Below are 27,737 nucleotides of genomic sequence, written 5' to 3'. Positions count from 1 at the left end.
GTGAGAATCCTGAACTTGTACTTTTTCAGGAAGAGGTTGAGAGGATGAAAAACGAAAATAGGATGAAGGCTTCCATCCTTCAGCACCAGGAAATAACAGTAGTAATAGCCAGTCCTCATTTCCGAGGTCAGAACCCTCTTAATGGCTCCTTTGTCTAAAAGAGCCTGGGCTTCATGCTGAAAAATGGATAAATGGTCCTTTAAAATCCGTTCTGTTGTGGGTGGGATATGCAGTGGTTTGGGCAGGAATGGAAAGGTTTATCCTGTTGGACTATAAGGAGCACCCCATTTGCCAGATGTGATCCTCTGCCACTCATTGAGGAAATAACTTCTCCTGCCTCCAACAGTGTGGCCGTGTGCCGGGGGCAAGCAAAAGTGGCTTGAGTGCAGAAGTAGGGGGCTGGATCCCCAGCATCGTGAGGAGCCTGTTGCTGGGGTGATGGGCCTAGGTGAGGTCATGGAGTTAAACAACTTTTGAAGTACCAAAAGGGGTGAAATGTCAGTGCATACTGCCTCACGAGTGCAAACAGGCAGAGGGAGAGGCTATGGCCTACTACCTTTGAAGCGCTTTATCTTCAAAGAAATGGGTACCATCAAATGGATGCTTGGATGTCACCAGAGAAACCAATGGATCTATCTCATCCACAAATGGTGTTGAAGCACCAGCTATCCTGCTGTAAAAGCCAGCAGTGTCCAGACCAAAGTGGATGACGGACTTTTCTGCATCTTGACCATCCTGAATTATTTGAGCTAAAATTGCGTAATATTCATCAATGAGTGTCAGCAATAGCTCATCAGCCAAGTCCCACAAGACATGTGAGTATTCTGCCTAAAAGGCAGCATTGAATAAAAGATGAGAGTAGCTGAGGAAAACACCCTCTTCTCCTAAATGCCTCCATATATTTTGATTCTCTATCAGGAGGTGTGGTAGGAAATGAGGTTGAGTTCAGTGTAGTTGTGGACACCTGAACCATCAAACTCAGGCGTAGGGTGTTGAGTGAGAAAGGGTGGGTTCTCGGGATCAGGTCTGAGTCCTCTAGACACTTCACTATTTACCAGCAAGCAAGAACAAGTTGTGGAACTTCCGTGAGGACATCAGTTTAGACCTCAAAAGGCCAGAGCTGTACGTCAGGAACTTTGGCTGCAAGCAAGACAATCACAGCAAAGGAGGTAGATTCTACTGCGGAAGAACCGGTGGGGAGGGGGCGTATGGGGGACTCAACCCAGTGTCCACAGGTCTCTTGACGGTCCATTGATACATTGTTATAATCGTAATAATGAGATTCAGCATCACAGTTATCTCCATTATAGTCCTCTAGACCATGTTGACTATGTTCCAAGTCTGAACCAAAGAGGTTTGGAGTGACTATGGGCAACTCCTAGGTAAAGGCAGCATTCTGTTGGAATCCGAGTGAGGCTGGAATCAGAGTGAGGTTGGACTGGCGAAGATAAAAGCTTGTGGGGGACGCAACTTCTGTTAAGGTAGTGTCCGAATCATCTTTGGGTCGGACAAAACAATTGAAGTCGTGGGGTCAATGTGACACGGACCGGCGTGGTTTAGAGTCAGGTTGGGTGTCAGCCCTGGAGTCAGGACAGACCACACAGTGGGGTCATGAGGCACAGACCGCATCAAAGATTAATCAGTCAACGGTATTCCGACTGGAGGCCTCCTCAGATCCTTGGAACCTTAAGGGATGCCATAGGGAGCTGGAAGAGTGCCAAACATTTGCAACACGGTTTCTTTAAAAGCCTCTATCTGTTGAAACACTGCAGATGGATCCTGAAAATCATTAAACGCTTTGGAATCTACTCCTCAGAAAGGGGCCAAGACAGAGACCGAAAGAACCTTAATGTCAGGAGTGCTTGGTCTGTTAAAAAATTTGATTGATTTGATTTATAATTTTATAGAGCGCGCGAACGCCCATGGCGTCTTGGCGCTGTGATAAATCACGGTTCTGGATCGACAGTACAGAGTCTAGAAGGCAGAAAAGAGCCAGGTTTTCACTGCTTTTCTAAAGGAGAGCAGGGATGGGCTGTCTTTAATAGAGATTGGGAGAAGGTTTCATACCTTTGCTGTGTGTAGTAAAAAGCTCCTCCCTCCCCATCTGGCCCGCCTATGTTTAGGAACCAGGATTAATTTGGCTTGGCTTGATCTAAGAAGCCTAGCGGGTTCGTACGGTTTCAGATGGTTTTTTAAAAACTGCAAGCCGAATCCGTGAAGCGCCTTATAAGCCAGGCATAGCGATTTACACTGCACTCTTTCGGTAATGGGGAGCCAGTGAAGGGTTTTCAATTTGTGGGCAATTGGCTCATGTTTGGGAATGTCCAGCACCATCCTTGCCGCTGCATTCTGCAGACGTTGTAGTTTTGCTAGAATGTGGACCTTGGCCCCAGCGTACAAGGCATTCCCATAGTCTATCCTTGACAAGGCCAGGGCAGTCACCACAGTTTTCCGCGTGTCTGCTGGAATGTAAGGCAGAAGTTTCCTAATCATTTTCACTATATACCTGACTGATGAAGCCACTTTGCTGGCCTGAGCATCAAATGAGAGTTTGATGTCTAGAGTCATACCAAGATTTTTCACCTTTTCTACTGGCACTGGACAGTTGCGAAGGCTGTCTGGCCACCACTCCGGGGACCATGTGTTTGGATCAGCTCCCAGCACCAGTACTTCACTTTTATCCCCATTTAGCTTCAAGCAGTTATTCAGCATCCATTGTTTGACTTGGGCCATACATGATCCGAATTTGTTCGCTGTCTCTTTAGCATCCTTGCTAATGGACACCACCATCTGGGTGTCGTCTGCATAGGAAACTGGAATAAAACCGCTTTCCCTTATGATCCCTGCTAGTGGGGCTACATAAAGATTAATGAGTGAGGTGTTGAGGGTGAGTGAGGGTGAGGGTGAGTGAGGGTGAGGTGTTTTGGGTGAGTGAGGGTGAGGGGGAGTAGTTGAGGCTGAGTGAGAGTGAGGGTGAGTGAGGGGTTGAGGGTGAGGGGTTGAGGGTGAGGGGTTGAGGGTGAGGGGTTGAGGGTGAGGGGTTGAGGGTGAGTGAGGGTGAGGGTGAGTGAGGGTGAGGGGGTTGAAGGTGAGTGAGGGGTTGAGGGTGAGTGAGGGGTTGAGGGTGAGGGGTTGAGGGTGAGTGAGGGTTTGAGGGTGAGGGGTTGAGGGTGAGGGAGGGTGAGTGAGGGTGAGGGGTTGAGGGGGAGGGGTCGAGGGGGAGGGGTTGAGGGTGAGTGAGGGTGAGTGAGTGAGGGTGAGTGAGTGAGGGTGAGGGGTTGAGGGTGAGTGAGGGTGAGGGGTTGAGGGTGGGTGAGTGAGGGTGAGGGGTTGAGGGTGAGTGAGTGAGGGTGAGGGGTTGAGGGTGAGTGAGGGTGAGGGGTTGAGGGTGAGTGAGGTTGAGGGTGGTTGAGTGAGGATGAGTGAGAGTGAGGGTGAGTGAGGGGTTGAGGGTGAGGGGTTGAGAGTGAGTGAGTGAGGGTGAGGGGTTGAGGGTGAGTGAGGGTGAGTGAGGGTGAGGGGTTGAGGGTGAGTGAGGATGAGTGAGAGTGAGGGTGAGTGAGGGGTTGAGGGTGAGTGAGGGTGAGGGGTTGAGGGTGAGTGAGGGTGAGTGAGGGTGAGGGGTTGAGGGTGAGTGAGGATGAGTGAGAGTGAGGGTGAGCGGAGGTTGGTTCCTTTCCCTTCCTCGATTAGCAATGCCTGCCTTTAGATAACCCAGAGAAAGAGCAAGGAAAACTTGCAGTCGATTTGCAAACAGCCAGGAAGTGTGGCGTGCGTGTTTACCAACTCCAAATCAAATCTTTCGGTATAATATTGCAAATGCTACTTACCAGTATGCATCTGTTCTTGGCATGTAGGGCTGCTGACATTCATATCTGTGCATAGTCCGCCACCTAGTGTTGGGTCCGGATGATTGCACATTGTTGTCCTGGAAGAGTCTTCGAAGTATCACGAGATAGGTGGCTCCTCCCCTGGACTACAGTGCGCATGGGCATCGCCTCCATCCCCAGATTGTTTTGAGCCATAGGCAGAGATGGAGTGAAGAAGTGAGTGATGACCATGCTATGAGCATATGTTTGTATATGAATACATACTGCAGCTGCGACAGGCGCCGGGGAGGAGGGCGGGCGATATGAATGTCAGCAGCCCTACATGCCAAGAACAGATGCATACTGGTAAGTAGCATTTGCAGTTCGAGGCATGTGGGCTGCTGAATTCATATCTGTGCATAGAATACATAGCAGTCCCTCCATTAGCGGCGGCCGCCCGTGCCAGCTGCAGCAGTCTGAAAAAGCGTTTTTAGAACAGCCTGACCAACAGCTGCCTGTTGTTTTGAATGCACGTCTACACAGTAGTGCTTGGTGAAAGTATGAGTGGTAGACCATGTGGCTGCTCTACAGATGTCTTCTAAGGGAATGTTACCTAAGAACGCCATAGAGGCCCCCAACTTCCTAGTGGAGTGGGCCCTCGGTGGTATAGTGAGAGTGCGCTTTGCTTTAGCGTAGCAGATCTGAATGCACTTTACTATCCATCTAGCTATTCCTGCTTTGGAGATTGCGTTTCCCTTGTGTTGAGTGGCAAAAGCAACAAAAAGTTGTTTGGTTTTGCGGAAATCTTTTGTCCTGTCCACATAATACATCAAGGCCCTCTTCACATCAAGAGTGTGGAGCATCCGCTCCGCCAGCGTCTCTGGGTTTTGGAAAAACACCGGCAATTCAATGGTTTGGTTTATGTGAAAATGTGAGACCACTTTTGGTAAGAACTTAGGGTTAGTGCGGAGCACCACCCTGTTAGCATGTACCTGGAAGAAAGGTTCTTGGATGGTGAGCGCCTGCAGCTCGCTTACCCTCCGTAGCGATGTAATCGCTACTAAGAACGCAACCTTCCAGTCAAAAACTGGAGCTCACAAGAGTGCAGTGGCTCAAAGGGAGGACCCATCAGCCTTGTAAGAACCACATTGAGGTTCCATTCTGGAGCTGGTGGAGTCCTTGGTGGAATGACCCTTTTGAGTCCTTCCAGAAAAGCCTTGATAGCAGGGACCTTAAAGAGAGACAGGTGCTGCCTATTCTGGAGGTATGCTGCCATAGCAGACAGGTGAATGCGGATGGAAGAGTACGCTAGATTACATCGATACAGATGAAAAAGGTAACATATGATGTTCTGAATGGAAGCATCTAGCGGGTCAATGCTGTGGTCCACACAGTAGATGACAAATCTCTGCCATTTAGCCGCGTAACAAGCTCTAGTAGTGGGCTTCCTTGCCTCCCGAATGATGTCCATGCAATCGGGAGGAAGATTGAGGTAGCCAAACTCTAGGACTTCAGGAGCCAGATCGCCAGGTTGAGCTGTTGCGGATCTGGGTGCTGAATGTCGCCATGGCTCTGCGTCAGAAGGCTGGGAGTGAGATGAAGCCTTTGATGCGGTACCACGGAGAGTTCCAGAAACGTGGTGTACCACGGTTGGCGAGCCCACGTTGGAGCAACCAGGATGAGAGTCATCGAGTGCTGCCTGAGCTTGCGTGCCACCAGCGGAATCAGAGGCGCTGGGGGAAAAGCGTACGCAAATCTGCCTGACCAGTTCATCCACATCGCATTGCCCTGTGATTGGGGGTGTGGGAACCTGGCGGCGAAGCTTTGGCATTTTGCGTTCTCCTTTGTGGCGAACAGGTCTATCTCTGGATGACCCCACCTTTGGAAGTACGGTTGGAGTACTGATGGATGTAACTCCCACTCGTGCATCTGATGGCTGTGTCTGCTGAGCAGATCCGCCATTTGGTTGTCCTTGCCTGGGAGATGTTCTGCCATGAGGAAGATGTTCCTCTGAATGGCCCACTTCCACATGCTCTGAGCCAGATGAGACAGCTGTGGAGAGTGTGTTCCCCCTTGCTTCTGGATGTAGTACATGGCCGTCATGTTGTCCGTCCGGATCAACACGACCTTGTTGCACAGATGTACTTTCAACGCCTTTAAGGCCATGAAGACTGCCATCAGTTCCAACACATTGATGTGCATCTTCCTTTGCTGAAGTGTCCATAGCCCCTGCACTGTGTAATGGAGTACATGCGCTCCCCATCCCTGGAGAGAGGCGTCCGTTGTCAGGATGATCTGTGGGACAGGCTCTTGGAATGGTCGGCCCTTGCAAAGGTTTTGTGGATTCCACCAATGCAGAGAGTTGTAAGCCCGACCGCTCACCAACACTAGGTCTGTCAGTTGCCCATGAGCCTGAGTCCACTGACGTGCCAAGCACTCCTGAAGCGGACGCATATGTAGTCTCGCGTGCGGGACAATGGAGATGCAGGAGGCCATCATGCCTATCAGCTGCATGAACACCCTCGCCGGAAGCGAGGTCTGGGGTCTGAATCGTTGGATCAGCGCCTGGATACCGGCGATTCTCACTGAACTCGGCTGCGCAGTGGCCGCCAGAGTGTTGATTGTCGCGCCCAGATACTGTCGCACGTGGGCGGGCTGGAGATGGGACTTTGGGTAGTTCAGAGAGAATCCCAGATCGTGCAGGAGGTGAATGGTGCGTGACACGTGGTCTACGCACTGCTGTTCCGTCTTTGCCTGAATAAGCCAGTCGTCTAGGTATGGAAAGACATGGACGTGCTGGCGACGGAGATGCGCTGCTACAGTCGCTAGGCATTTGGTGAAAACTCTTGGTGCCGTGGTGACCCCGAACGGCAGGACTCTGAACTGGTAATGCTGGTCTAAGATCTTGAATCTGAGATACTTCCTGTGTGAAGGATGCAGGGGAATATGGAAATAGGCATCCTTCAGATCCAGCGTTGCTAGGAAGTCCCCCCGTTGAAGCAGGGGAAGCACCTGCTGCAATGTGAGCATATGGAAGTGCTCTGAGTTGATGTACCAGTTCAGGGGCCTGAGGTCCAGGATCGGCCTGAGTGATCCGTCCTTTTTGGGAATCAGAAAATACAGGGAGTAAACCCCTGTTCCCCGTTCTTGCAATGGAACGAGCTCTATCGCCCCTTTTTGCAGCATGATTAGTACTTCTTGCTGCAACAAGGTCAAGTGCTCGTCGGACATAGCACGGCCTCTTGGCGGTATGTCCGGTGGAATGGACGTAAGTTCTAGACAGTACCCGTACTGGATAAGAGACCTCACCCACCTGTCCGTGGTGATGGACCTCCACGCCGGCAGGAACTGCTGTAGTCTCCCCCCGACAGGTGTTGTGTGATCGGGGGGAAGTGACAAGACGTCACTGCTTGTTGGAGGCGGTGGACCTGGAGGCATTGTTTCCACGTCCTCTGCCCTTGATATTATTGCCTCTGTAGCCACCCCTGCCCTTGTTGTTGTTATACGAGGACTGGGTGTTACCCTTGTAGTATTGCGTGGACTGGGATGCCTGGCCTCTTGAGGTGCCTCTTGAATTGGAGCGGCGAAAAGAACCACCCCGAAACTGCTGACTTTGTAAAGCCCCCATAGACTTGGCCGTTTCGGTATCTTTCTTCATTTTCTCTAGGGAGGCATCCACCTCAGGGCCGAACAGATGGTCAGGATTCACCGTCTGACCCAGTAATGTGGTTTGTATGTCGGGCTTGAACCCAGAAATTCGAAGCCAGGCATGGCGTCTGAGTAACACGCTTGTATTGATAGCCCTGGAGGCAGTGTCTGCTACATCTAGGGCACATTTGATGGATGCATTAGTAATGAGTTTACCCTCCTGAATGAGCATCTCCCCCGCCTCCTTGTATTGGTCAGGCAAGTGTTGTAGGATGGCCTCTAATGTGTCATAATGGGCCCTATCATAACGTGCAAGCAGGGCTTGGGTGTTAGAAATCCTCCAGATGTTTGCTGCCTGTGCAGCAATGCGTTTGCCTGATGCCTCAAAGATCTTGGACTCTTTGTCTGGGGGAGGAGCATCACCAGTAGTCTGCGAATTCGCCCTCTTACGAGCGTTGGACACCACCAGGGAGTCCAATGGCAAATGTCCCTTAATATACGTGGGATCCGTGGGCGCCGCCTTATACTTCCTGTCGATGCGAGGATTGACCACCCGCGCCCGGGTGGGCTCCTTGAATACCTCCTGTGCATGCTTCAGCACCCCTTTGAGCATAGGTAGCGTCTTGACTTGCTTTTCGGCTACCGAGAAGGTGTCGACCAAGAAGTCCGCATCCACAGGGTCTGAGTGCAGTTCGACGTCATGGTTCGCTGCAGCTCTCTCTATTAATGCATTAAACGCCGCCGAGTCCTCCGTCGGGGACGTCTTTGTGGCGAAAAGTTGAGTGTCCTGACCTGACTGCAGGTCGTCCGTGTCGCCTCCTGCCGTCCAGGGCACCTGCTCCTCGTCCGGATCCGAGTACGCAGGATAGTTGTACTCGTCGTCCTCCTCGTCCACCTCAGGCACTGGGGAATGGTCCGGCGAGCGTTCCATGGCTTGTGGAGACAGAGGTTCCATCAGAGCCGAAGAGTCCGCAGAGTACTTTTTGCTCTTAAGTGGAATCCTAAAAGGTTCCAATGGCGGCTCCGACGTAATCTTTCGTTTGAGGAGCGACAATTTTCCGGTGTTGGCGTCGATTGTCACCTCTCGACGTTCCTCCACCGCGAGCGGTTGGAGCCGAAGCTTCGATACCACCAAGGCAGCTTTCGGCGTCAATACTTCCTGAGAATGTCCGCTCTGCTTAGGCGCGAAGGCCTTCGGCGCCGACTTGGGAGGAAGGGTAAAACGGATGGGCGTTTGTTCCTTGGCAGGCTTCGGCGTGGGCCTAGGCACGACAGTGTCCTGGCTGGGAACCACAGTGTACTGTTGGATCCGCTTCAAGGATTCTCCCACCTTCTTAGTAAGGGATGCCGAGGGCTGAACCGTCGCGAGCGACTCTTCGTCTCCGAGAGCCCGGTCGCCGGCAGGCCCCTTCTTCGGTGCCGACGCCCCCTGGCCTGTCGCACCGTCGGCGTGACGCTTCTTCGAAGCCGTCTTCGGGTCCGCGACCCCTCTCGGTGCCGACGCAGCCGCGTCGGAAGTCTCCACCATAGGTGCCGACCCAGAGGACTTCGGGTCGGCCATTTTGGCGCGGCTTTTGTGGTCGGCCATCTTGGCGTGGCTCTTCGAGTCGGCCATTTTGGGTTTTGTGGAAGTTGACGCCTCCAGAACCTTCTTTACCAACGCCAGTTTCGGTTTCGGTTTCGCATCCGAGGGTGCGGGACCGGTTGGCTTCACTTTCGGTTTCTTGCCAGAAATGTCCGTGACCGGGCCCGGAGGCGGGGACGTAGGACTTATAGTAAGATCTCGGGTAAGGCCCGAAGGCGATCCCTCAACCTGGGCCGTATGACGGGGGGAAACCCCGGAGTCCGTTTGGGGATGCTCTTCCTCTGAGCTATCTCCCATCGCGGCACAAATCAGTTCGTCGTCCCCTACCTCACCGGAGACTTCGTCGCAGGCCTCTTCGTCCGCGTCGTAGGCCTCTTCCTCGGACGCGGGGCCAGAGTCCGACTCTTGTACGCCGGCCACCTCCTCGATCGATTCCTGAAAGATGTCATCAGGTGGGGGTGCCGAAGCCGACAACTGTGCCTGGAGTCGATTGGCCCGGCGAATCTTCAAAGTTTTCTTACTCCTAAACTTTGAACACGCCATGCAGGTGTCTTCACGGTGATCCGGTGACAAGCATGTGTTGCACACAGGGTGCACGTCGAGGTGCGAATATTTCGAGTGACATAGCGGACACTTCTTGAATGGAGTCCGCTCCATCGCAAATACGGTAGTGTAGGCCCGTCCGCGTCGAAGCACGTGGAAGGGCAGTAGGATATTGGAGCTGAGAGTCAGTAAGAGAACCCGAACGCAACTATACCGACGCCCAGCCTAAAGACCTTTTGGTCTCAAGTAAAATCGAACAACTATCGGTTCCGAAGGAGGGAACCGAAAACACATCCGAACCCTATGGCGGAAAAAAACAATCTGGGGATGGAGGCGATGCCCATGCGCACTGTAGTCCAGGGGAGGAGCCACCTATCTCGTGATACTTCGAAGACTCTTCCAGGACAACAATGTGCAATCATCCGGACCCAACACTAGGTGGCGGACTATGCACAGATATGAATTCAGCAGCCCACATGCCTCGAACACATACGACACTCTAATCCAATAGGAATGAAGTCGATAATGTATTGGCCATTTTAGTCGCTAAATTGTAAAGCTCTTTGAAGCTGGAACAAGAACAGCCAAATCTGGTTGTTCCAAATGCTGTACGTGAGGATGAGGAAGTAAGTTTTCTTTTGTAATCGCCTGGGACGGAAGCAAAACATGTGTCACGTGATCGAAGGACGCGGACGCTGATTTGTGGAATTTTTGCTGTCAGGCTCTCTGCTTCTCGGCTGCTGTCAGGCTCTCTGCTTCTCGGCTGCTATCCACTTGGTTTTATCCACTGAGTCCCAGTAACGTTAGGGCTTCAGACTTGCTGCGAGGCTGCTGGTGCTCGAGCCGACCGGGAAACCCTCACCGAGTGAGCCGCTCCGTGTGGGAAGATAAAAGCTTTTTCGGCAGCGTGGCTCCAAAACTGTACATTAAATGGCTCGTGCAATTTTAACATCACACAATGATAAATATTACGAAAACCCCTTAGAGTTGAATTGATTCCAGAACTGCCTGTTTTGTTCGCCTTGCATTTTATCCTCTTTGGCACAGATACACATTCAAAATTGTGTCTTTGATGAGAGATTAACAACAACATGGACAAAAACAAATAGTGGGGGTTTTAAAAAAAAATGCGACACGGCGGGCAGGTGAGGGGGCGGAGCGGGTAAAATAAAAAAAACAAGACGGAGGGAAGAGAAGGGAGGGGGAGGAGAAATGCGACACGGCGGGAAGGGGAGGGGGCGGAGCGGGTAAAATAACAAACAAGACGGAGGGAAGAGAGGGGAGGGGGGAGGAGAAATGCGACACGGCGGGAAGGGGAGGGGGCGGAGCGGGTAAACCAAGACGGACGTGCACGCGCTTTTAAGCTCAATGCGCATGCGCATTGAGCTTAAAAGTCACGGGCACTGCAAGGAATCGCCACGATTCCTTGCAAGTTGGGGAAAGAGTGGATAAGTCCCAATACTCTCGCTTGCTTGATGCGCCTGCGCATCGACAGGCGAGACCTAAAAAGGGTAGGGCTTAATGATGACCCCTGGGGCACCCCATACGGTGAACTAAATGATTTGGATCTTGCCTCCCCCAACTCTACTGAGAAAGTTCTATTACACAGGTAGAATGCCAAAGGAGAGACCGCGCTGTCACAAAGAATCCTGCTTCAATATTCTTGAGATTTTTCCTTTGATTAAGCCTTCCTTGAAGACTTGAAGGGAGCAGAAAATCTTTTATAGGATAGCTGTGAGAACAGGAGTCTATCCGCACCCTTGACTACAACCGGGAACAGGTTTACACACCTTCCGATACTGTCCTGTGACTAAGTTTGGCTTCTCGGACCTGGATTGCCTTGAAATTCATTCAGGCTCAATCTTCATAAGCCTTGGAGCCGTGGGAGGCCCTAGACCCCAGAGACCTATCTCATGAGGGTCTGTCACATACACCTGCTTGGGATAGTCCCAATAAGGCTCAAACCATCTAGTTTTTTGGAGGGGACATGTTCCTTTGCACACTGAAAACAATTTTGAGAAATTGTCAAAAGCCAAGAAAGTTTGGGAGCAAGCTCCGGATCCAAGTCCAAATACATGGAAAGAAAGACTGTCATCAGTGCACAGGGTTGGTTCACATGGGTGGTTCCAGCATCACTTATAGGAGAGGCGAAGTAGACATGGAGCCACACAACACCACCTGCTGTTGCACAGGAGCAGTGTTGAGAAAAATCTCCATATCCGGTATTGGGGTACTCATAAGGTGAGGAATATGCAGTTCGAAGTATACAACAGAAACAAAAGATTTAAATGTTTAGTACTTGAATATTAGACAAGATGCTCGCATTATCACCTTCTTTTATGGTGGGATCCTCACTTCTTTTCCCCATCATTTTTGGCTCCGATGTCCATTTCCATAAATGCACACTGTTACTCTGACCTGATTGTCTCTCCATTTGCTTCTGGAACCTTTATCTTGCATCACATCTGTACTCCATGAGTGACTGAACAGCTGTATCAGGGATACTGGTCAAAGTAATCACTCTTGCCTCTTCTGAAAGGGAGGTGGCTCATTTTCTGCTGCTACACTGCAGAAAAGACTGCCAGTCCTGTCCTTTACTTCATGGAAGCTATCCCTTTCAGAAGGGTCAGAAGACATTTCCATTTGAAAGTGTTATTTAAATGCGAGTTTATACTTACTCTACAAACATACTGACTTCGGGCTCCAGGCGTGAAAGTCTGCGAACGTGCAATAGTACTACTGCGAACAAAAGGAGAACCACGTGACCTGCGGCTAGTTCTCTCTTTGGGAAGAAAGCCAACTTCTTCAGGAAATAAGTCATCTGTGTTGGTCTCCTTATCCACCTACAGGAAATATTAAAAGAAAAGATACAGATTATCTACATAGATCTAAAAGGGTTAAAAAATCGATAACTATGCTTATTTTACAGTATCATTGTGGTAACTTTCCACCACTCACTTTCGGCCAAAATGTACATCTAATAAAACAATTTGGTTTTGGATTAATTAAATTGTTTGAGCTTTGTTATAAGAAGCTTTATTATCTGCCGTATCTCAGGTCTGATCCCTCACCCTCACTGGTAGTTTAAGGCAAGGTGCGATCACAAGTTAAATGCTCATTAATTGTTGAACTTTAGACTTTGATCTCTACTGCTTGTCAGCTAGAAACCTCAGACTCTACAGGTATGTTCACTGTAAAGAGTTCCTACATCTCTGAGAAAATGTGAAATTAAGAAATATGAATTCGAGTAGTTCTGAGAAAACATAGGAATCAGAATGGAGTGCCCAAGGGATAGTAAACATAAGCTTAGTCCATGACCTTGAGAAAGGCAGGAGGGAGACACTAAGGTTAAGCTGTGAACCCACTAATCTCTTCACTTTTGGGGTGTGGGCATGTTCTATGGCCAGGCCATTAGGTTTTTAGGTCGAGGCTACCGTCCCACTGCGAAGAGGTGGGGGGGCGGAGCCAAAGATTTAATGACTTCAACAGTGTGGGGCTTTAACCCGCCTCTCTCTTCCATTGGCTAGCTTCGTAAATGGAGGCTAGCCATTGGAAGAGATGTGTGTCAATTACTCTTTTCCCCGGCTTGATGCGATCCGTGGGCGTTTGTCTCTTTTTTAAGTCCGCCCCCCCACACCCTCCCTCTCGCCGAGGTCCCAGTCTATTCCTCCTGTAATGTACCTTTTGCTACCTCTTGTATTTTGTTTGCTCACAATTGTCACTTTTGCCTCATGTAACTTAACGTCTGCTTTTGTAACGTGTTCACTCGTATCGTAATCTTCTCATGGATCATTTCTGTTCCTATTGTGAAGCGCTGTGACCAGAAGGGGCCGCCACGCTGCCCGCAGCGACCCGGAAGTGCTTCCCTCCAGGATCCGGATTCAGACCGGGGTTCTCCAGTCATTCTGGCTGCCACCTTCTAGCACTATTCGTTGCCTCAGTACACATTTAAAATATGGCAGCTGCTGGTTTCATATTTTCTTTGGCAGTCCGTTCTTCTCTCTGTTAGCAGCGCCTTATTTTTGTAGTCTCACCTCTATCTTTATGGCGCCATTCTGTCTTCTGTGTTTAGCGCAGGCTTAAGGTTGTTTCGAGAGCCCCCCTCTCATAGGAACTGTGGTCTGCGGCTGCTAGAGGTGTCTATTGCGAAGCCTTAGCCCAGGGAAACTCAGAGGAATGGTCTTGTTTTTGTTGCTGCCCCGCTACGAGCCCTCTGACAGGGACTGGCTAACGTGGGCGCTCTCTCGGCAGACGCCTAGCAGTGAAACTCCTCGCATACACCTCCTGCTGCGGGAACGCGTGATGGGCAGTAGAGAGGTGTTGGGGCGAGCCTTTGGTGTGGTAGGGTCAGACTAGGGCTTATGGGGTCATTGGGGCTTGTCTGTGTGTGCCCGCCCAAGAGCCCTGCCCGCCCCCTGTGCTCGGCAAATACTGGCTTCAGAGCGGGTGCCGCCTGCCCATTGTGCCGCTACAAGCCGTATTAAGGCCAGCGCCCCCACCCGCCCGCCGAGCGCTCCTAACTGGAGCCGTCAGGGACCAGCGCCAGGAAGTGGAGTCCCGCGGGGGTGGGGGGGGGAGTCTGAGGGCCGGCCGACCTCATGGGAAACCTCTACTACTGGGAGAAGCAGTTTTCGGTGGAAGTTCATGACCCGCGCAGGTAAGAGGTGCTTGAATTCCATGCTGTGCGATGTTTGGAGGGCTGGGGGGGGGGGGGGGTGCTGTGTGAAGTGAGGGGGTGCTGTGTGAGGTGAGGGGGTGCTGTGTCAGGTGAGGGGGTGCTGTGTGGGGTGAGGTGAGGGGGTGCTGTGTGGGAAGAACAAACGTTACATAGGCAATGGTGGCACTTGTGCGAGTATCAAAAGCAAACAAAATGCAAGAGGTAGCAAACAATACGTTACAAAAGAAAAGTGACGTTTTCCAAAAACTTGTGTTCTGTGATTTTCATAATTTTAATTCTGTGCACTTGAATAAAAAAAATGCGAGAATAAACTGGACAAGGGACTCCAACAACCAAAAGACGTATAAGCTGAGAGCGCGCACACCTATTGTGCGATCTTTTCATTTACCTGAGGACCGTGTGTGTGGTTGTCGTTTTGATCAGTGCAGGGCTTTGCCATGACAAAGAATAAATATTTACAGGTGTGGTGTCTTCCACTCCGTGGAGAAGGGTCGGCTTTTGTGATGGGCGAGCTGGAGCCTGGCCCAGGGCGCCACAATTCAGAAGGGCATACTTAACTGTCTGCATTAGTCAGCACCCCTCTGACTTGACTCCCATTATTCAGTCTAAACTGTTTTGAGTCTTATTTTTTTTTTAATTGCTGCAGGTGCCGTTTTGCACCCCCCATTCTTCCTCTCCCATCTCCCTCTCACCCCTACCTACACACACCATCACTTCCATTCACACCAACAACTCAGCATTAGCATACTCCGGCTATGCAAGAGTGAATCAGTATATTTGGGGGAGGTGCCGATAAGTTTGTGTTGAGGGGGTGGTTGAATTACTGCTTTGATGTGTGAATGACCAGTTTACACAAAAGGGACCCCCTGCTACCCCATTTTATTCACCAGGTGCAGGAAGGGCACCAAATGTATTTGTGCCCAGGGCGCTATCCCAGCAAAGGCCGACTCTTCCCTGGAGGGGCCCGAGAGGCTTTTAAAAGTTATTTGAAACATGTTTTCATGTTGGCCCACAAAGGACATGGGGGGGGGGGGGGGGGGGGGGGCAGCATGGATGTGCGCCTGGTTCTTAGCCAGGGAAGGTGTGGGGACTCTGGTTGTCACGATTTAACCTGCCCACCTGGTTTGGTGCAGACCCAAGATTGTCCTGTGTATTTCTAAACACGCTGATTAGTAAAGGACCCTCCCCAAGCATGTGTGATGCAATGAACTGCCGGTCAAAGTTGGCAACTATCACTTTACACAACCAGATTTTACCTAATCGCTCTAGGCTGAAAAGACAAATTTTGAGTCTGCGATTCTCATACTTTTGAAGGGTGTCAAAGGCAGATCTCCAGGTGGAGCAGCTCTAGACCTGTCAATGCTCAGACCCTATCCAGATTGGCATTCGCCACATTTGAGGGGGAGAGCCAAAACACTTGGTAATTTTTATCTCAGTCGAAGGATGGATGCCCTCCTCTCTTCTCCCCTTTCAGCAACCCCAATACTTTAAATGCTAGAGACCCTCCCTTTTTCCTATTAACATAACATGGCATTCTACTACCCTCCTACAATTTCTTCCAACAAAGTTTCATTTTTAGTTTTCACCACCCCATTACTCTCCATTTAACTCCCTTCTTACCATTAGCAAAGGCTTTAGATCCGAATAATTGCAGCCAGATGGTTCTGCTACAGGTATCACAGAGAAATTCACCATCACCTGCTAAAAGCTTCTGCCTTCAGTATTGACAGCACTGCTCTTGGTGACTGACCTTCATGAATCCTTTTTCTTGAACTTCTCGCCTCATTGCTGAACCCTTTTAATATTCTCTCCAACCCTTCTATATCTTCTGGAGGGGCCCTCAGACAGAACACTTGCACATCATGTTTTAAAATTTATCTCAATAAAGGTAGTCTACGCTTTCATCTGTCACACCGTGATAGTTTAAAAAACGTCCAATTGGTGTTTGCTACATGCAGTGAACGTCCTCCAACTTCATGAGTTTCTCCCATACGCTGTCTCGCCCTTCCTTTAAATCATCAGTTTTGTATTACTCCTTTTCTCCTAAAAATTCTCACAGAAAGGAGCCAGATCCTCTCCCTGCACTAGAAAATAAATCCACGCTCCTAGGAGAGCCCACCAACAACATTGTGCTGCATGTTATACCTTAACATTGTACTGCATGTTATACCTTCAGTATGGACGATGGTGCGTTAGACTGCCGCCATTTCTAAAGATGTTATGGATGTGATCTTTATAGAGTATGGAAACAAAAAGCAAAGGGACATGCCTTCACAATCATCCAGCAAAGCAATAAGTAGATGTAGGAGATTCCTATTTGCTATAGTTATTTGACTTTGACGATGCATACTAAGGATGTGGATTATACATTTTTTTCTAGTGCTATTTTTCGCATTAAGATTTTTTCTTAAATAGTACTCCTTAAATATATTCTAAAATAAATAGAAGTGCTTACGGGAGAGTTCAGGGAGCTGAGCTGTCCTCGCTACCTGCGACTGTTACGCCTCGCAGAAACCCTGCTTGCAGACCCTAAAACACAGCCACACAAGCCAAAAGCCCGGAGGTTGGATGCCCTCCAGGGACCCTTGTAGAGTGATGTTAGTCTATAGCTCGGTCTTGGCTCAGTGGACAGGGTGGGGGGAGGTGAGGGAGGTAGGGGGGGGGGGGGGGGGGATTAGTTAGGGTTGTTTTTTTCTTGTTCTATGACAACGCTACCAAAAGCGGCTTTTGAACCATTACGACGCGGCCGGCCCAGTTGGGTTGTAGGCGGCTTGCTGTGTATAATGTGCATCGACTGGAGCTCACTCCAGTCCTACTTCTATGCATGTATTGTCAATAGTGGGCCTGCGCCTCTTTATGCACGAGCCGCTGTACTTCTTATGATGCTTTTTCCCTTCATAAAAAGATTTAACACTAAAATAAATAGAAGTAAAGGAGAGCTTTTCTGCACTTCTGCACTACTCATGCAAGTTCTGTGTAGGCTAAGTCAGATTCCCAGATGTCTGAGAACCTCCATGTCACGTGGTCGATGGACCCACCCTTCATCATGCCTAACACCCAGAAGCGCTGACCTGGACATCTCTGCCAACAGAGCACACACCACTCTGAGCCTTCCATGCACGCGGCATCATAACAGACCTGTAAGGGCGGGGATGTGTCGGAGTGGCCAGAGTATATGATATATGATGTGTGGCTGTGTGTGTGGCTCTGTGTGGATAGCTTTTATTGTAGGTGGCTCTATGTGTGGGTGGCTCTGTCTGTGTGAGGGTGGCTCTGTGTAGGTGGCTCTATGTGAATGAGTGTGTGTGTGGCTCTTTGTGGGTGGCTCTGTATGTGTGTGTGGGTGGCTTTGTGTGTGTGGCTTTGTGTGGGTATAAATGCAACAGGTCATGCATTTGCGATCGATTAAGCTATTGGCATTGTATATGACAATGTCAGTTATTTAACGATAAAGCTATTGGCAATGTAGATGACAATGCCATTTATTTAGATTTAAAAAAAAAAATCATGAGCAATGCCAATAGCTCTACCTTTAATAATGCCGAGACCATTGCATTGTAAATGCTTGTTTTAAACTTGCATCGAGGTCTCTCAAACCTGGGGATCTTATCATGCAGGTTAATATTATTCTGCTTTAGTGGAATCAAGAGTTTAAGCAGGGAGTGACTACCCCAGTCTTAAAGTGGGAGTGGACAATGGGGAAGAAGGTGCCATGAATGAAAAGGTTGGAAAGATGGGTACCTAACGTGTGGGTTACAAGCAACTACAAACAAAGGTTTGATGACACAGAAGGTTTCAGGGATTGTTAGACAACATATTTTGCAGAGACAATGGGTTTAAACTTTGAGAAAAGAGGTGGGAAAAAGGAGTGCTGAAGAGTAACCGAAGACTGAGGGGAATGAGGGAAAGTAACAGCATGAGGATAAACCAATCTTGGATATTTACAAAAAAAGTCTGAAGGAAACGTACTGTATGTGGATTTAGAAGTGGTCAGGAGTGGGAAGGAGACACATAAGGATCTTGCCACCTAACAAGAAAAGGGTACAAAGACTAACTGAGCAGAGACTGTGCCAAAAAGATTTAAGTCAATCTTCTGGTTGCAGGCCGTAAGAATGTATTTTACTTCTACCAAGACATGTTTTGAGAGAACCCTTTTCCTTACGGGGTCCACCCTGGTGTCAAGCACGGTTCCAAAATACCTCCATATATGCAACTAAACACTGGAACTTAAACATCGTTGAGCTTGATTCTGTTTTTGACTTTGGAGCTCCAGCCATGTTTATTTCACATGGTACAGCTCGTAGGTAAGGCTGAAGAAAAATCACCAGAATAAAGCTTTTTTTACATTATATTTCATTTGTGGCAACTGATTGGACGACAAACTTATTTAGATACAGTTACCATACAATAAGGCCGGCCTCTAATTTCAAGATCAGAACTACATAAATTAACCTTGTTATACCTTGGTTGCTGAAAAGTGGATTCCTTGATTTGATGGGGCATATTTGTCTCTATATGGACCCACGTATAACAAGCATTTGCAATGCAATAGGTCTCGCATTAGAAAAGTTTGAGATATTGGTATTGTAAATTACAATTTTTTTATTTATGTGTTGGTTTTGAAAATAGCGAAATTAATAGCTTTGTCATTTACAATGCCCATAGCTATACATTTCGCAAATGTGACACCTATAGCATTTGTAATGCAATATGTGTGGTATTTACGTGACTTAGATGTATTGATATTACAAATAACAATGGCTTTTATTTTTAAAAAATAAGTAACACTTAAATAAAAGTTTTTATAATTTATAATGGCAATAGCTTAAACTTTTGTAAATAACTTTTGTGAAGATTATGTTCAGTTTATTTTATTGTGACGAAAATCCAAGAACAGAAGTGAAATATTAGCATCTTTTTGCGAAATTAGCAATAAAGCTTGAAACATTGAGAGAACATATTTGAACCAGTTGTTGAATGGTTGCACAGATTGATGCTGTGGTGGCGACGAGTGATGCCGTGGCGTTTAGTGATGCTGTGGTAGCGCATAGTGATGTTGTGGTGCCCCTGAGTGATGCTGTGGCGGTGCCGAGTGATGCTGTGGTGATGCAATAGATAGATAGAGTGAGGGCGATAGATAGAGGGAGGGCGATAGATAGATAGAGGGAGGGCGATAGATAGATAGAGGGAGGGCGATAGATAGAGTGAGGGCGATAGACAGATAGAGTGAGGGCGATAGACAGATAGAGTGAGGGCGATAGAGTGAGGGTGATAGACAGAGTGAGGGTGATAGATAGCGTGAGGGCGATAGATCAGGTAATTATGTGGCGTGTAATTATGTGACACTGAGTGGTATTTGGAGTGTATGATGCGTTGAGCACAGTGTAAAGATGTAGCATATAATAATGTGGCACTGACTGGAATTGTGTGAGTGTATGTTGTATTCAGTAGAGTGTAATTGTGTGGCGTGTAATTATGTGGCACCGAGTGGTATTGTTTGGCGTGTATGTTGCATTGAGTGCAGTGTAATTATGTAGCATATAATTATGTGGCACTGAGTGGTATTGTCTGGAGTGTGTGTTGCATTCAGTAGAGTGTAATTATGTGGCATGTAATTATGTGGCACTGAGTGGTATTTGGAGTGTATGTTACATTGAGTGCAGTGTAATTATGTGGCACTGAGAGCTATTTAGAGTGTATCTTGCATTGAGTGCAGTGTAATTATGTGGCGTGTAAGTATGTGGCACTAAGTGGTATTTGGAGCGTATGTTGCATTGAGTGCAGTGTAATAATGTGGCGTATAACTATGTGGAACTGAGTGGTATTTGGAGTGTATGTTGCATTGAGTAGAGTAATTATGTTGCGTGTAATTATGTGGCACTGAGTGGTATTATGAGGAGTGTATGTTGTATTCAGTAGAGTTTAATTGAGTGGCTTGTAATTATGTGGCACTGAGTGGTATTTTGTGGAGTGTATGTTGCATTGAGTGCAGTGTAATTATGTGGCACTGAGTGGTATTTGGAGTGTATGTTGCATTGAGTGCAGTGTAATTATGTGGTGTGTAATTATGTGCCACTGAGTGGTATTTGGAGCGTATGTTGCATTGAGTGCAGTGTAATAATGTGGTGTGTAACTATGTGGAACTGAGTGGTATTTGGAGTGTATGTTGCATTGAGTAGAGTAATTATGTTGCGTGTAATTATGTGGCACTGAGTGGTATTATGAGGAGTGTATGTTGTATTCAGTAGAGTTTAATTGTGTGGCTTGTAATTATGTGGCACTGAGTGGTATTGTGTGGAGTGTGTTGCATTCAGTCGAGTGTAATTATGTGGTGTGTAATTATGTGGCACTGAGTGGTGTTTGGATTGTATGTTGCATTGACTGCAGTGTAATTATGTGGCGTGTAATTATGTGGCACTGAGTGGTATTTGGAGTGTATGTTGCATTGAGTGCAGTGTAATTATGTGGCGTGTAATTATGTGGGACAGAGTGGTATCTGGAGTGCATGTTGCATTGAGTGCAGTGTAATTATATAGCATATCATTATGTGGCACTGAGTGGTATTGTGTGGAGTGTTTGAGGTATTCAGTAGAGTAATTGTCTGGCATGTAATTATGTGGCACTGAGTGGTATTGTTTGGAGTGTATGTTGCATTGAGTATAGTGTAATTATGTAACATAATTATGTGGCACTGAGTGGTATTGTGTGGAGTGTGTCTCGCATTCAGTAGAGTAATTATGTGGAACTGAGTGGTATTTGGAGTGTCTGTTGCATTGAGTAGAGTGTAATTATGTTGCGTGTAATTATGTGGCACTGAGTGGTATTATGAGGAGTGTATGTTGTATTTAGTAGAGTTTAATTGAGTGGCTTGTAATTATGTGGCACTGAGTGGTATTTTGTAGAGTGTGTTGCATTCAGTCAAGTGTAATTATGTGGTGTGTAATTATGTGGCACTGAGTGGTATTTGGATTGTATGTTGCATTGAGTGCAGTGTAATAATGTGGTGTGTAACTATGTTTAACTGAGTGGTATTTGGAGTGTATGTTGCGTTGAGTAGAGTAATTATGTTGCGTGTAATTATGTGGCACTGAGTGGTATTATGAGGAGTGTATGTTGTATTCAGTAGAGTTTATTTGTGTGGCTTGTAATTATGTGGCACTGAGTGGTATTGTGTGGAGTGTGCTGCATTGAGTGCAGTGTAATTATGTGGCGTGTAATTATGTGGGACAGAGTGGTATCTGGAGTGCATGTTGCATTGAGTGCAGTGTAATTATATAGCATATCATTATGTGGCACTGAGTGGTATTGTGTGGAGTGTTTGAGGTATTCAGTAGAGTAATTGTGTGGCGTGTAATTATGTGGCACTGAGTGGTATTGTTTGACGTGTATGTTGCATTGAGTGTAGTGTAATTATGTAACCTAATTATGTGGCACTGAGTGGTATTGTGTGGAGTGTGTCTTGCATTCAGTAGAGTAATTATGTGGCACTGAGTGGTATTTGGAGTGTATGTTGCATTCAGTGCAGTGTAATTATGTGGCATGTAATTATGTGGCACTGAGTGGTATTGTGTGGAGTGTGTTTCATTCAGTAGAGTGTAGTTATGTGGTGTGTAATTATGTGGCACTGAGTGGTATTTGGAGAGTATGTTGCATTGAGTGCAGTGTAATTATGTAGCATATAATTATGTGGCACTGAGTGGTATTGTGTTTTGCTATGCTTTGTTGTGCTAAGCTATGTTTTGTTATGCTATGCTATGTGTTGTTATGCTAAGCTTTGTTTTGTTATGCTATGGTGTGTTTTGTTAAGCTATGCTATGTTTTGTTATGCTACGTGTTGTTGTGTTTTGTTATGCTATGTTTTGTTATGTTCTGTTATGCTATGCTATGGTTTGTTTCGCTATCCTATGCTTTGTTTTTACTGCTATGCTATGTTTAGTTTTGCTATCCTATGCTTTGTTCTGTTATGCTATGCTATGCTTTGTTATGCTACGTTTTGTTGTTTTGCTATGCTATGCTTTGTTATGCTATGCTATGTTTTGGTATGCTATGCAATGTTTTGTTGTGTTTTGTTATGCAATGTTTTGTTATGCAATGTTTTGTTATGCAATGTTTTGTTATGCAATGTTTTGTTATGCTATGTTTTGTTATGCTATGTTTTGTTATGCTATGTTTTGTTATGCTATGTTTTGTTATGCTATGTTTTGTTATGCTATGTTTTGTTATGCTATGTTTTGTTATACTATGTTTTGTTATGCTATGCTAAGCTTTGTTTTGTTATGCTATGCTATGTTGTGTTTTGTTATGCTATGCTATGTTTTGTTGTGTTTTGTTATGCTTTGTTATGCTATATTTTCTTATGTATGCTGTGTTTTGTTATACTACGCTTTGTGTTTTGCTATGTTTTGTTATGCTATGTTTTATCTTATAATATGTTTTGTGGTGTATTGTTATGCCATGTTTTGTTTTGCTATGCTTTGTTATGTTTTGTTATGTTGTGTTTTGCTATGCTATTTCCTGTTTTGTTATGCTAGGTTTTGTTTTGCTATCCTATGCTTTGTGTTGTTATGCTATGCTATGTTTTGCTATGCTATGCTAGGTTTTGTTGTGCTATGCTGGTGAGGGTGTGTGAGGGTGAGTGAGGGTGAGTGAGGGTGTGTGAGGGTTAGGGGGGGTGAGTGAGGGTTAGGGGGGGTGAGTGAGGGTGAGAGGGTCGTGAGGGTGAGAGGGTCGTGAGGGTTGTGAGGGTGAGTGAGGGTGAGAGGGCCGTGAGGGTGAGTGAGGGTGAGAGGGTTGTGAGGGTGAGTGAGGGTGAGAGGGTTGTGAGGGTGGGTGAGGGGGTGAGGGGGTGAGAGGGTGGGTGAGGGTGTGAGAGGGTGTGGGAGGGTGAGAGGATGTGAGGGTATGTGATGGTGAGGAGGTGTGAGGGTTGGTGAGGAGGTGTGAGGGTGAGGGGGTGTGAGGGGGTGTGGGGGTGTGAGGGGGTGTGAGGGTGAGTGGGGGTGTGAGGGTGAGTGGGTGTGTGAGGGTGAGTGGGTGTGTGAGGGTGAGTGGGTGTGTGAGGGTGAGTGGGTGTGTGAGGGTGAGTGGGTGTGTGAGGGTGAGTGGGTGTGTGAGGGTGAGTGGGTGAGTGAGGGTGAGTGAGGGTGAGTGAGGGTTAGGGTTAGGGGTGTGAGGGTGACTGAGGGTGTGTGAGGGTGAGAGTAAGGGTGTGTGAGGGTGAGGGGGGGTGAGGGTGAGGGGGTAAGGGTGTGTGAGGGCGAGGGTGTGAGAGGGTGTGAGGGTGAGAGGGTTGTGAGTGAGGGTGAGAGGGTTGTGAGGGGGTGAGGGTGTGAGAGGATGAGGGGGTGAGGATGAGTGAGGGTGTGTGAGGGTGGGTGAGGGTGGGTGAGGGTGTGTGAGGGTGTGTGATGGTGAGGAAGTGTGAGTGAGGGTGACTGAGGGTGTGTGAGGGTGTGTGAGGGTGAGGGTAAGGGTGTGTGAGCGTGAGTGGGTGTTTGAGGGGGTGTGAAGGTGTGTGAGGGGGTGAGTGGGGGTGAGTGGGTGTGAGGGTGAGTGAGGGGGTGTGAGGGTGAGTGAGGGGGTGTGAGGGTGAGTGAGGGTGTGTGAGGGTGAGAGGGTGAGGGGTGGTGAGGGTTTGTGAGTGTGAGGGTGTGGGGGTGACAGGGTGTGTCAGGGTGAGGGTATGGGTGTGTGAGGGTGAGGTAGGTGAGGGGGTGTGAGGGTGAGTGAGGGTGAGAGGGTTATGAGTGAGGGTGTGTGAGGATGAGGGGGCGAGGGTGAGTGAGGGTGTGAGTGTGAGTGGGTGAGGGGGTGTGAGGGTGAGGGTGTGTGAAGGTGAGGGGGTGTGAGGGTGGATGAGGGTGTGAGGGTGGGTGAGGGTGAGTGGATGTGAGTGTGTGTGATGGTAAGGAGGGGTGACCAGAGACAGACAGAGGCCACTGGAGACAGTCAGAGAGCAGCCTAGACAGACAGAGGGCGGCTGAAAGAGGGGGGAGCAGCGACAGAGAGAGGTCACTGAAGACAGTCAGAGAGCAGCCTAAGTGTGGCAGAAAGAGAGACCGGGTCACGTCACTAGAGACAGCCAGATTGCAGGCGAGATGCAGAGAAAGGGAAACAGCAGCAGGGGCAGCGAGAGGGATGGAGGATAGCAAGGACAGAGGGCAGCAGAGAGAGAGCAGGAGATACAGAGACAGACGACAGACGACAGGGAGGCGAACAGGGGGAGGAGAGCAGAGATAGACCAGAAAGATAGAGTGAGAATTTTGCAGAAAGAGAACAATTTCAACGTAACGGGATGCTTTAGCACAGAGAAATATTTATGCATTTTTTCAATCTGCAGATTTAACATCATTCTATATACCGATATATTTAGTATATGAAAAGCAGAATAGATTCTGGTGTAGTCACTGACATGGTCTGCATAATTAATCCGGAGCTGAAGGGAAATAGAAGACTACACGAAGGAAGGGCGCAATGGCACTTTAAGTGTGATTATGTCAGCTATGCCAGCAACATTAGCACATTCCTCAAAGTTGTGAAAAAGTGGCAGTCTCGATTCGTTCTGTTTAGGGCTCTGGGAAACGTTCGCTGTAATCTTGAAGGATGTGTATGGAATCCGTGAAAGAACGAGACACGGCCTGGCGGCCGTAAAAGTGAAAGTCCGGCCGTGAATAATTAGGGGAGGAGAAATGCCTGAGGCAGAGCGTACGTTGGGGGAAGCTGTGGGAGGGAAGCAGATGGCTTTGATGTGCACGCGCTTTTCACGGGCATTGCATGAAATCGCCCGATAGTTAAGCTCTGGTTAAGCCCCAATATCTCTCGCCAGCAAGCGCATTAGCAGGTGAGCCCTAAAAACGTGTAATCACGTGGAAGAGTCCTGGTTTTAAAGCCACAGCATTTAGAACTTGCAAGGGAGCATTCGTCTCCGTTTTTACCTTACAAGCATTCACGGTTTGTTGTATCTAATCAAACATGCTCCCCAGATTAAAGAGAAGAGGGGGAGAAAGAGTTCAAATTTTCATAGCAGAAGGCCGTTTTCAAGTACCTGTAATTCTAGAATTCAGACTCCTTAGATGAGCATTACATCACGATGCAGTGCGTTTTGTTGGAAGTAAGGGGTGGGGTGAAAGACAATACACAGACCGCTGTGGGGTTTGTAAAACCCAATGTAATTTAAGTGTGCTTGCATTGATATCCAACAAGTGCCTTTTGTGGGGAGGCAAGCTACAATAGTCAAGGAATGGATGATCAATGTGCTGCTTATAGACGGCTGTGCTTAGAAAAGAGTAAGGCAAGGGCCTAGTCTAGAAGGAGGATACTATATAGAAAAACTTTGGAAATGAGTTAAAAGCAGGATTCTTTATTTCCTGGTTAGGGATTTTTAGCTTTTGCTACAAGCAGCCCGGAAAGGTTGATGTCCCAGTTTTTTTTTCTTTTCAAACAGACTTTATTGTCAGACTGCACATATGCTGCAAGCCTATGCATACCAGAAGCATCTGCAGGTTTGAAACAGTACATCAGCTGGAAGGCAATCAACTTTTCTTTACGAGCAAGAAAAAGCAAATATATAACATAGCAGTACTTAACAATCTACCGCTAACCCCTCCCAACATCCCAATTCCACCCCGACTCCCTCCCCACTGAGTCGCACAAAGTCCACCAAGTGCTACCCACACACAATGTATAGTGCACAGAAAAAAATAGCTGTATATGTACACCCGCCTACCAGGCTCCCCCCACGCCCCCTACCCCAGTACCACCGGACCCCTTCATCACTCCCCCGGGAGATCTTCCAGCACCATGGGGGGCTCAAGCCACAGGCCCCTATAATCTGCCCAGCGTTTCCAAATGTTATGATGTTTTCGCGGGCACCCCCTAGACATGAAGATCGGCTGCTCCAACCCCATACAAAAATGCAACCCCTTTTTCCATACGGCCACCGACGGGCCTGTGGATCTTTCCACGCTTTAGCAATGTCTCTCTTGGCCAACGTGAGGCCAAGTTGCATCAAGTGCCTTTTGTACACGTTGCCACCCACCCCATCCATTATATGCAACAGGGCAAACTGTGGTGTACGTGGGAGCTCCCACCCCAATACTTCATATGAACAGGCCAAGACCCCCCTCCAGAACCAGTCCAGGGATCCACAACTCCAGATTGTATGCAAGAACGTCCCTTCCTCCCTGCCACAGCGGAGGCATTCCGGTGAGGCAATCAGTCCCGCCCGCCAAAGCCGAACCCTGGTGAAATAGACTCTGTGTAAGTATTTAAATTGGATGAGACTGAGGCGCATCACTATGGCCGCACCTCTGGGGGCAGCCAGAGGCTCCCTCCAATCCTCCTCCTTTAGCTCGCCCACATCCTCCTCCCATGTCTTCCGGAGCTTCTACAGCGTGGGGGAGTAGTGCGTGACTAGTGACTGATATATGCGAGATATCTTCTTCGGCTCCAAGTCCCCCATGAACACTTTCGCTTCCAGGGGGCTTCACTCAGGGAGGGACTCCAAATCCGCCAGGCTGGGGGGACAATGCATGACGGAATTGGAGGTATCTAAAGAACTGGGAGCGAGGCATGCCAAATTCCTGACAAAGATCCTGAAAGGACTTAAGTGTCGTACCCCTCAATACATCCCCCAGGGTCGAGATGTCAATGTTTTCCCATTCCCGAAAGCCCTGCAATGTCGCAAGGCTGGGAAATCGTCCATTATTCCACAAGGGGGGTTCTCCAGTCAGGGTATTCCACCATCCCATACGGCACAGAGCCTGTCCCCAAATTCGAAACACTACCTGTGTGGCAGATGGCAGTGCGCTCTGTAGCGGCGGCCTGTACAGAATAGTGTGCAGCGTATGAGGCCCCATGAGATAGCGTTCCAAGGCGTATGTCACCATACCACCACTCATTCAGGACCAGAAGGTGAGAGGCCTGGTAGTAGGAGAGGATGGCCGAGGTCGCCAACCCTCCACAATAAGTGGGGAGGAAGCATGTGCGCAGCGCCACACGCACACCATCTCCTTCCCACAGAAACTGCCTTAGCGTAGAGTTCACGAGCCAGAACCATTTGGGCGGGATTGGATATGGGTGATTTTGCAGTTGGTATAATAGCCGGGGGAGTGCCACCATTTTAAAAATTGCCGATATACCATAGATCGTAAGCGGCATACGGGACCAGGTCTTTAGATCTGCCCGAACTCACTCGCACACTGGCGCCAGATTCCGTTCAAAGGAGACGGTCAGCACCTCCGATAAAAACACCCCCAAATATTTAAAGTCCCCCACCGCCACCTGAAGTGTAGATGCCCAATCACCCACTCTTGACCGCTCCCCCAGCACCCATAGTGTAGACTTGCGAGGGTTCATGTGGAGCCCCGACGATTCGCCAAAAATCTGCATGATCCGCAGAAGTCGCGGCCCGACCTATTGAGATCCGTAAGAAAGAAAAGGACGTCATCTGTATAAAATGCAATCCTATCGGACA

At 48.3% G+C, this 27,737-nt stretch overlaps 1 protein-coding gene across 1 annotated transcript in view; it reads right to left on the bottom strand.

Annotated features, from left to right (window-relative positions):
* The window catches only part of WWC3 (WWC family member 3), a 638,290-nt gene that overhangs the window by 61,307 nt on the left and 549,246 nt on the right, over positions 1-27,737 (bottom strand). Inside the window, exon 19 of the mRNA XM_086934786.1 lies at positions 12,264-12,428. Within this exon, the coding sequence (XP_086790912.1) occupies positions 12,264-12,428 (165 nt within the window). The remainder of the gene's footprint in view (positions 1-12,263; positions 12,429-27,737) is intronic.

Source organism: Lissotriton vulgaris, chromosome 8 (genome assembly GCF_964263255.1).
Source record: "Lissotriton vulgaris chromosome 8, aLisVul1.2, whole genome shotgun sequence".
In the NCBI taxonomy this organism is placed as follows: domain Eukaryota; kingdom Metazoa; phylum Chordata; class Amphibia; order Caudata; family Salamandridae; genus Lissotriton; species Lissotriton vulgaris.
Note: the sequence above shows the minus strand (reverse complement) of the source record. Positions and strands in the feature narration are given on the sequence as shown.